The sequence below is a fragment of the Scatophagus argus genome, chromosome 9, assembly GCF_020382885.2.
Source record: "Scatophagus argus isolate fScaArg1 chromosome 9, fScaArg1.pri, whole genome shotgun sequence".
Lineage (NCBI taxonomy): Eukaryota > Metazoa > Chordata > Actinopteri > Scatophagidae > Scatophagus > Scatophagus argus.
The window spans coordinates 20,704,279-20,715,421 of record NC_058501.1 but is presented as its reverse complement, the minus strand read 5'-3'; the positions used below and the strand labels follow the sequence as shown (position 1 = coordinate 20,715,421).

Genomic DNA, 11,143 nt, shown 5'->3' with positions numbered 1-11,143 from the left:
TATGCAACATCAGAGAAAGCAGTAGCCCCCTTACACACAGTTGTACAGTCGATTGATCAACGAGCTGGTAAAATTAAAACCCATTAGTAGCTGGAACACACAGAGGGCACCTTGGGTGAGAAAGATCAATGGAGGATAAAAGGCGCATCTAAGCCCTCACTGAGATTGAGTTTGACACTGCAGGTCAAGGCATTTTAGCATCATCGAGAGCGGCCGTAATTTGGATAATCTTTTAAGTGCAGCCTGGAAATGCTGCACACGTCCAAACAGTAAGGCTGTTTATAACTTAAAGATTCACTGTCAGTCTGATGTCAGTATTCATCAGGCTGACACCGTGCGTTAAATTTGCCTCGGTTTTGTCTCGCCGCCCTCCTCCAGTGTGTCCGAGCTTTGTCAGCTGCCAGTCAAACACGCACAGCCAGCCAGGCAGGCGTCTGTGTGTCCCCGTCTCTGTTTGAAATGGCTGATCTCTGATCCCGCGTACCTCTCTGACTGGGACATACGTAATCTGCCTGCCTGCCTGTCTGTCTGCCTGTCTGTCTGTCTGTCTGCCTCCCTGACTGCCTCTTTCACCTGAAATCTCTGTGAAGAAGTTAGAGGAGTTAAAATAAAGTCAGTCTCGAAAGGAAACAGCATACAACAAATCTAATATGAAGCGTGCACAGGGCAAAGACCCCCGTGCCTTTCGGCGCAGATAATTCACTTCCAATTAATTTATGTATTAATTGGGAGAAGGAAGTATCTCCACTCTGAGTAATAAATTGTTATTGCTGAAATTACACTTAATGGATTTGAAACAGTGGTTCATGTCTGGTCAGTACGGAGCAAATGTCTGTTTCCACGTGTGCCTGCAGGGTAGGACGTAATATCTTTTATTTGAAATGGAAAAGTCCCCTTTTTAATTTGCATTTAGGCATGTCTACCAAAGCACATGGCTGACTGATTTTCACTGAACTCGTGCTGCTGGAAAGCCTCAGTTTCATGTCCTCCAGGCTGGTCTTACCTTTGTGCTTTGTGAGCTATAGGAGCACACTGTCAGGAGCACCTATTGTCCACTGCCTCCGCCTTTTTCACCCCCCTGCCCCCCCCTCAGGTTGTTGTTGTCGAAAATGGCTGAAAGAAGAGTCTTATTCCATCTGACGTGCAATGCTCCTCGTACCTTGTATACCACATCGACTCTCATCTTTCTTGGGCCTACATTAATAACTACACAGCTCCTGTCTCACTCATACTAGTAGTATCAGCACAAAGGTGTGTATTCTGCTGCCGTCAAGAGATGCAGGATACAAATGAGCTCACATTTTTTTTTCTTGAGCAGCTCGGGTGTTGGATTCTGGCATGTTGAGCGAACTCAAAGAGTGAATTCTCTTTACATTTGTTGAAAGGCATGTTTGACTAAATAAGGAGAGGCAGTGGGGAGTTTTAATAAAAATATCGCAGGGGATAAATGCTAAAAAGTCACTGTTTGTGATAATTACCGTGCATCGTTTAAGACTTTCTGGTGTCAGATGACACAGTCAGATGTCGTAGATGAATAGAAGTTATTGAAAATGAGCAGCCAGATTAACACCAAACAGCGGTCAGAAAAAAAGGTTCTAGCGAAATACAGCGACGCGGTCTAATCGTTCAGACACAGTGTGGAGGGCACTGATCAAACTGACCCACAAATGAGAAGAAACTGGGGGGGCTGAAAAATATTCACTGTCTTGTTGCAGGGAACACACATCGAAAATGTCAATATGTTTGATTCATTATTATTATTATATATATGTTATTGTATTTTTTTAAAGAACGCAGTCAACATCAGACATTGTTCGGTTTTGAATTCGAGATGCATTTAAATATCTGCCAGTCAGTTCATGAAAGTCAGTTTAACACTAAGCAAAAAAAAAGACTGATATGATTCAACAACTTTTCAGGCAGGAAAAGCCTCAGCTGAAATCCAATAGAGAGACGCTCGACAGCAAGACCTCAATAGTTTACATTATAATCTTTCACCACCTTTGGCCGCTGGGATGATTCTGTGTATGCGTTAGGTATAACCAGTGCATTGACCAACTGCGAAATGTGTGTTAAACTTACACTTCAGCTTTAGAGCACACATAATCAGACTGAACAAAACAACAGTCTCTCCATTGTGCGAGAAAAGAGAAGAGGAATCAAATGCGGAGCCCCTCTTTGATTTGAAGCAGGAACACTGCAGTTCACAGTGTTTATTTTAGTTTATTTTTAGTGTTACAATGTACCTTTAGGTCTTCCTTTAAGGTCGGGTTTTTCTTGACTCTCTCTATAAATAAAGTTTAATCTTTTTTTTTCCTCAGCATTATTCTTGAATGTCATTAAGGTTCACATGTATTGTCCAGTAACACTTTTGGAAATTCCAGTATCAAACTGGAACCCGCCTCTGGTGCCACACAAAGTGGGGAATTCCCCACAGTCATCAGGGTTCACAAACCCCTTCTGCCCCCTGAGTCTGAAAGGTGCCATGACATTTATTCAAGAGCGGTACGTGATCCGAGGTCATCACTATCAAACGGTCTCATGTCTGTTTGGAAATTGGTGTGATTATGATGAGCCAGCGCTGGTTCCTTTGTGTCCTAGTTTTGGGGAAAGCTGTAAACACTGGACAGGCGACAGTCTGGCTGCGTTCAGGGCCAGCGTTCTGGGCGTTTGGTGGGTTGGGCAGCAGATGAGCGGGTCCACAAGATGAGGTGAATTTGCAGAATGTCTTGCCGCTTCACATGAAACGGGCAGGGACAGCGAGGAGGAGGAGGGGGAAAAAAGGGGGTGAGAAATGGACGAGGGCAGGAACAGAGGATGATGATGAAACAGGATCAGACGGGGGGCAATGCCCTCGAACAGGAGAAAAAGGGTAAAGTGGCGCCTGCAGAGGTGAATCTGTCCGCCGTGCTGGTGCCTTTCTCTGTTTGGCCAGAAGATTCCTACTGATAGCGTCAGTGGCTGTTCAGAGACACGCATGCTCAGTTAACGCAAGCCAAATCACACATGCTTGGAAAGCTCAGATGTATGAGCTGTTTCTTTGTCTTCTTTGTTTATATATGTCTCCTTCTTCTTCTTCTCTCACGGTGAACCTGGATGTGATATTTAGTCCTGAACAGTCAGTCAAGCAGCGTCAGGTTCAGATTTCTCATGAGCTGAGTCATGCTTAGCGACACATGGCAAACAAAATGACGTGTGTTCATGGGGAGTGGACTTGATGTGCTGGTTCAAATAGTCCACCCCCCCCGTCTGTCCCTCAGCCATACAGAACCCACACACATACACAAATTGATGATAATGTCAAGATCTCCCTTCATATTGGAAAACTATGGGGTAGATTCCAACAGCTGTGGAGCCATTCACGATTGTATTTGTTGACTTTGATGTTGTGGTCACCCAAAGCAAGCACGCGGGCCAGCAGGGTTATCAGTGAACGAGACAGACTGACGCAGGGGTTCCTGTGGCATGTTGTTTCTCTAATTGAGTCAGCACAGGCAATTTAGGCACACTTTGAAGATATAATGAGAATTCAAATGGACTCTGATTTAATCAACATGCTTAGTCCCCCATTTATCTGTTTGTGCCTTTACTTTTCCTTTTTGTTATTTCATTTCCATGAGTATTGATTTTTGTATTTATTCACAGCCTGATGTTGTCCTGGAATATATATATATTTTTTTTTTATGGCAACAGGTTAATTAATCTTAAGGTGTTTCACTGATAAGGGGAAAAGTAATTCTTACAATTTTACAACAAGAGTTTTGCTATGACATTGGTAACAGTACGGGTTATTAAAATATTATTTCATTGTCATGAATTTCACATGGTTGTAATTTCACACTGTTTAAATATTTATGAACCTATCAGCCATTCTGTGTGCAGGAAATTACTAATGATGTTTTAATATTTTAATGAAACAAGCAGCTGTCTTTTTTCTGTGTTTCAATATATCGTTGTCACATAATGAAGAACCTAACACGAATAACAAGAATGACAATAGAACAGATTAGCTTTGTTACAGGGTAAACACCTTCACCAGCAAGGCACCTCTTTGCTGTCATAATAAACCTCATTGGATTACACGATATTCATCTTTATCTAATACATTTTGAAACACCTTGACTCTCAAATAAAGGTTTTTAATCCTGGCTACTATTCCGCTGCTCTCAAAGGGATTTAATTCGGTTCAACAGCAGGTTCCTGTGTATTATGCAAAAAGTGAATGTGTTGAAAATGAGGGGCTAATTATTCCATTTGAGAGGTTGTAATTACATCCTTTAGACTGAGCAATGGATATTCCAAAGTGGCCCCCTCTCCTTAGTGAAGGATTTCCCGGGTGGAAACGAGTGCGGCTCAGTCAGCCGTGCAATAGAGTGACCCACGCGGTCTTGGCCATTGCCGTGGGAATCTCCAGGTTCCGGTTTGTTCTCGGAAAAGTCACATTGTCAGACGAGTCTCTGCAAGTATTAAGCGCTGACTCAATACAAAGTGCATAGTGCTCTCTTAAAAAAGATGGTCTACAGCAGCAGAAGCAGCAGCTGCAGCAGGAGCAGCTGCGTGTTCATGTGTAGAATTACGTGTTCTGTCTGCGGAAAGTAATTTAATTTGAAATTCATAGTTGATTTGATATTGTTGAATACACAAAAATAGATCAGAGGATTTCCACAGTGTTGCAGCACTAAGAAGAGAAGAAATGAGGAGGTCAAAACTTCCCCAGAGGAGTTAGGTAACTGCTGCCAGGAATGGGCTGAGCCTCCCAGAGCGATGAGGCAACACTGAGCCCGAGTGAGTATAAATACCAGAGCGCTCTGCATACTCAACCGTCAGACAGCAGAAGGACTGACAAGGGTCACCAAAAGATCTGAAGAAAACGACTTGCCCAGACAATCGCCATCCATCACAGGAGCAGAAGAATAAATTGAAGATACTGTGGTGCTCTTCGGTGGCCTGACACCCATGACAAAAAAGATCAGCTCTGATCTCCAAAGGATTTAATAACTAAACCATTTAACTCTCCCCTAAAAATGAAGGCATTCAGCATTGCAGTTGCAGTGACACTCGTGCTCGCCTTTATTTGCATTCTGGAGAGCTCTGCAGTCCCATTCGCTGGGGTAAGAATATGACTTAAACTCACTTCATTTCCTTATTAGCTATAAATGTTTTGTCAGGATGCTACGACGTGGCTCCTAAATGTGCATAATTCATTAACAGGTGCAAGAGCTGGAGGAGGCAGGGAGCAATGACACTCCAGTGGCGGCACATCAAGAAATGTCAATGGAATCATGGCTGGTATGTTCAATTGACTGAATGAATTAAGCCAATTACCGTGAGCAAATTAAAATTTAAGTGGATGTGTTTTCCCCATGGAGTACCCATGGTGCTCTCTCCACGCAAGGAGAGGATGAAATGCTGGAGATGAACACCATGCTCATGTCTCTTGTTCTTTTCACACAGATGCCAAATCACATCAGGCAGAAGCGTCAGAGTCACCTCTCCATGTGCCGCTATTGCTGCAACTGCTGCAGGAACAACAAGGGCTGCGGCTTCTGCTGCAAGTTCTGAAGATTCCCCTCATCGACCACGAAACGTTAATTTATTACGCTTGTAAGAAATGACCTTTTCTCAACAACTTCCTCCAATGCATCGCCAGCGCCACACTGTTTTGTAGGGTTTTTACGCGGTATGATTCATGGAAGAGCACTGCAAACGGATGAAGAGCTGCTCTTTGTATTTATTTTGTATTTTTTTTTCATACTTTCACCCTGTAAGTCTTTTTGTAAGCTCAATGATGTGGAAATTTGTTTCTTAAAACAATCCAGATGTGACCATTTCTTCACCAAATGAAATCTTAAGTGTTGATATTTGTTGCTAAATAAATAATGACCATTTGAAGCAGTTTTGGTGTTATTAATAAGAAAATGTAGGTCTTTACTGAATGGCTCTAAAGTGAATAAGTTCTGTGATCATTTGGGCACATGCAGTCATAAGTAGCCATAAAATATTCAATGAGAAAAGACAAAACTTTGAATTGTAATTATTATTGCACAATGGTTAGATTTGGTCAGTAGTTACTTGTGCTCAAGTCAGTTTGATCACAAATCACAATTTGCCTCCAGGGATTTTACAACCTGTTCAGCATGAGACTCCATCTGTCCTTAGACCCTTGATTCCCCACAAAAAAAACCCTCAGGGAGAGCAACAGAACACGGATTCATCTCACAGGATGAACAGCCGTGCAGTAGATGTAATGTGTAGATCATTAAAAAAACAAAACAAAATAATGATATTTTTGATAACAAAATTATAGATAAACCGTATGCATGTATGTACAGTGCGAAACATAAGTGAGAAGCACGGATTCAGGAGGCCAATGAGCCGCACGAGCTCCCCCCCACTAAAGGAGACTTGGAAAGAGAAAAGGCAACACAACATTCACACAGACAGGACAGAGAGAGACATGATGGCGTGCAGACCAGAGAGACAGGAAGAGAAAAGGACAGGCTGAAACTCCAGGGGACGATGATCCAGATCCAAACACGCTCAGTGAATGCAGCATCCAAACGCGACTAGTTTTACATCCTCAGATCCTCCAATGTGCCACCACATTAAAACTGAATATAAACTGTCAACACAACACAACATAAAATCTGATTATTGTGTTGCCTTTCAGTGACAATTTTTTAAACAATAATAATTCAACTAATTTATGAGCCATTAACATTTATCGTAATTTAGGCTTTTGGGCAGATGTTTCCTCTTTGAACAGCTTTCATTGCATTGACTTTCTCCTGGTCAGATAAAAACACATAAATTCTCATCTTGTCTCTAAATGAGATATTTATTATGTTGTCATAATAAATGAATAAACGATCATTACTTACAGAGTCCTCTGGTATCAGCTCATTTAGACTGCATTAACACTTTTGGGAAGCAAAATAATGTAAATGTTTTGTATTTCCTGTATGATTTGTGAGAACACAGATGATCTTTCGGCATCTGTGTGAAACATGTTAGGGGAAAATTCAACAAACTACTGGAGTCGTCAGATTACCAGTATGGCCGGTGTGCCCTCTGCTTGCTCAGCTGGTTATTGCAGCTACTGCTGGGGAGAAAATAATCAGTTAACTTAAAAATGTAGCCCTCAGTGTTCCGCCTGGGTGAGCATGACGTCTAACCCTGATCCCTGGCAAATCATTTTAAAGCCAGAGAAAAGAAATATGATTGTGTTTTAGAAGATCCCATATGGTGCTTTTCAGCAGAGCAACAGGCGACAAGAGATTGAATTCTCTTTCTGGATTATCAGTGAAAATTATTTCGTTCATGAGCTGTCAGATTTAACAAAGAAGAGGGTTTGCTCGCATGAATGACTGGCCCTTAACCTTTCTTTTCAAGATGTGACCACTGGTGAATCTTTTTTCTTGCAGATTACGGGTTGTCTGTGTCACATTGTAAGGGTTACGTTCCAGCTATTACCTTTTTAACTAACTGCTGGAGGCAAAAGCCATTTTAAGGTCATACTGTTGTGTATGACACACATTGTTACATACAGTCACTGATGAGTGAATTTAAGATTTTAAACAGATCAAGGTTGTCATAAGGCCATTTTTTTGTACATTAGACAGAGAAAGTGTGTGTGTGTGTGTGTGTGTGTGTGTGAGGAAAAAGGGAAGAGAACCACAAACAGCCGTTCTCCTCCCAAAAACCCAAACGTCTTCAGCAAGAAGAAAAACACATTTTGCAAAAGCCAAAGCGATGTTCCATGTAATGTGTGTGTGTGTCAGGGGTTAAGATAAGACAAGATCAAAAATCAATAAAGCTCCCCCAGAGAAACACATGCCCTCCAAAGATGTGCTTTTGTGGTACAATAAAACTTTGGTGAACCCAGTTTGACACAAACAAAGCTGATTAACTAAAGTCTCCATAAGGTAATGCAATAATAATAATATGCAGTAATGCATACGTAAATGTAAAATGGAGGGCCTGTGAAAACAGCCACAGCCTTCATGTCCATGTCTCCACGTCATTTATCACGGGTGAAACTGAAAATAAATGGCCTTAATATTTTTGGCAGTCAGCTTGCTGCTCCATATATTTACATCCGGCTATAGATTTTCATCAACAGGCAGCTTGGATCAGACAGGTTTGTGCAATGAAACCTCAGCTTGGCTGCTCGGGTGTCGTTACAGGTCAACACGTCCAAGACTTGTGTGACTTTTTGACCTTTTGTGTGAAGGTGGGTCCTAAAGTGAAATACAGCCACAGTGAATTTGATGGACAGATTTCCCGGATGGCACCAAAGCCTGTCTTGAACTGCTGCACAGTCTGATTCCACTCTGTGCTTCCATTCAGCAGGTGGCCCACATGCTGCTTTTTTTTTAACTGAGAAGACTTTGAATGTTTTGTACCTCTGCACAATTCTACCAGAGTGAATAAGAACAGATTTCTTGTGGGCAGAAGACTCTTAAGGTGAAATCTGTACTCGGCGTCTGTACTTGAGACACTGCCAAACAAACAAAAAACACCCCCATCCCCCATCATTACTTTTTGGTTTACTATTTGTGTAGACGCTCGTGATGCACAAACATTACTTGCTGAAAATTGTTTTCCTGGTGCAAGTTTTTTTAAAATTAGTTAGTGTGGGGGAGTTTGTCATAATGCGGTGGATGCAGGGAGCAGGCAATGGGACCCAAAAGAAGATGAAGGCAGCAGAGCAGGTGCAGTTCAATGATTTATTTCAAACATGGGGTTGGATAAGCATACAGACAGGCAGGCTCAGATGCATGTATACAGGTAGACAGACAGGCACACATCCAGGTACAGGTTCAGGTAAAAGTTCCCATGGTTTGAAATCACAGGCACAAAGCACATGGCAACTTCCATGGTTTGGCAGGGAAAGATAGCTGATGTTGATGATGCAACGTTGCAATATTTGGGGGAGGAGGGGACGACTAAACTTTGTGGCAGCAGTTTGTATATGGACTAAAGTATTGGGACACCTGACTATTACGCCAACTGGGAGTTTAATGACATCACATTCAAAATACAGAAACAGCTTTGCAGCCATAACAGCTTCCACCCTTCTGGGAAGGCTTTCCATAAGATTTTATGTGTTTCTGTGGGAATTTCTGCTCATTCATGCAATTTGTGAGGTCCCAAAGGCCTGGCTCATCCCAAAGGTGTCGGGTGGGGTTGAGGTGAGGGCTCTGTGTGGGCCAGTCAAGTTCTTCCACACCAAACTCATCCAACCATGTCTTTATGGAGCTTTGCTTTGTGCACTGGGGCACAGTCATGCTGGAATAGAAAAGGGCCTTCAGCAAACTGTTGCCACAAAGTTGGAAGCACAGCATTGTCCAAAATGTCTTGCTGAAGCATTAATCATTCAGATGAATGTTCAGCATTAAGATTTCTCTTCACTGGAATTAAGTGGCTGAGCCCAACCCCTGAACAACAGCCCCATACCTCACCTGAATTCAAAAATAAAGATGTGTGTCCCAATATTTTTGTCTATACAGTGTATTTGCAAACAGATTAAAAAAAATCATGTATGAGAGGACTGCTTTCAATGACCTGCTAAGTAGCGCCCCCTATGGTCTGAAAGCCCATCTGGTGCTGCAAGCTATTCATTCACTGAAGGAGTGTGAAGAAGTTTGAACTTTACACACACACACACACACACACATGTCCCTCTTTACTAACATTCAAATGATGCGTTTTATACACAATTTTAGCACAATTCAAAGCATGAACAACCACTTGTAGGTCTACTGTTAGTCGGTTTGTGTAACAATGACACTGCACACACTCACACACACACACACACGCACACACGTCCTCTTCCATACAAACACATATGAAGAGAATTCACTGCAATCAGTCAGTTTTGACGATCATTTTCGTAATAATCAAGGCCTAATGATGGGTGATCATTTTATAAATTGCAGTGTCCTCTGTGTATTGTCATGTCATCACAGCTGCCACACACACACAGACACACACACACACACACACACAAGAGTTAGACAGTACCAGACATCCTTCAGCGTTTATTATAATCTAACAGCAGCCATTTTTAAAAGTAGCTGTCACTGTTTTCACATGGTTGATTCATGTAGAGGCTAAATAGTTTCACAAAAATCTTGGCCTGATTATTTTTTTTCTTTCAACCTGTCTGTGAAGAAGAGCAGTTAATTGTTTTCTTATTCAGATTTAGTGGATAAATTGTCATTTATCAGGCTACATCACTGCTTGTAGCCTCAGGATGTTTTTTATTATTTTTTTTTTTTTTTGCCTTACTCCGAACATCATGTTTAAAAGCATCCATGAATCACAACACAAATTATATTTTATCAACAGGCACTTGAGCAGCAAAATTGATTGTTCTCATATAAAAATGCTGCAGATTACTACATAAAGTAAGGAGCCAACTCAGAAAAAAATAACCCTATTATATGGCCAAATTGCTATTTTCTGTGGTAAATACATCAAGCAAACAGCATGCTTTTAAGATGCCCTGTCTTTTAAGAGCCTGGTGGAATTTTTTAAAAACACTATGGACTCAGATGGTATAATGTTTGAATTACTGGATGTTAGGATGTTATTTTGATCCAGAATTGTGCCCAAGCCTCTCAAGAGGTACTTTAATCCAGAGCTAGACTTATTCCAGAAATCGAGTGGCTGCCAATGATAGACTGCTGCACATCATGGGGTACTTCTCTGTCCTCAACAACAGAGGCAAAGAAGTGCTCAGACCAAGACCTAGTTCCTCAAATAAACTAACCCTGACTTCCTTGATGAACCCAGGGCCTGGACTTTAATGTTTCAGGGACATTCAAATGCTAGAGGAGGAAAAAAAAATCGTCAAAAGAAATCTTGTTGAGGGTAAATCCAAATTCAATAAAAAATTTGAAATGATAAATGGATGAACGAGAGCAATAAGCCTGGAGTTGTCTCATCCTTGATGGCTAGGAAAGCAAATTTCTTTATTGGATTTCATTCACGTGGCATTTTACACAAAGGAGGAAGAAGTGGGAAAGAGTCCACTCTGGGTACACATAACAGCCGAAGGTTTCAGAGACACCAAAATCAAGGCCTACAGCCAAACACAGGCAGCCGGCGTTGAATCAAATAAACAGACACTGGCACA

The 11,143-nt window shown here is 41.7% G+C and overlaps 1 protein-coding gene across 1 annotated transcript; it reads left to right on the top strand.

The window, feature by feature from the left end:
• Positions 1-4,811: 4,811 nt before the first annotated feature.
• LOC124065271 (hepcidin antimicrobial peptide) lies at positions 4,812-5,892 on the top strand. Its single transcript, XM_046400517.1, has 3 exons — positions 4,812-5,111; positions 5,212-5,289; positions 5,455-5,892. Exons 1-3 carry the CDS (start codon positions 5,025-5,027, stop codon positions 5,560-5,562), a joined length of 273 nt encoding a protein of 90 aa, XP_046256473.1. The 5' UTR covers positions 4,812-5,024; the 3' UTR covers positions 5,563-5,892.
• The last annotated feature ends 5,251 nt before the right edge of the window (positions 5,893-11,143 follow it).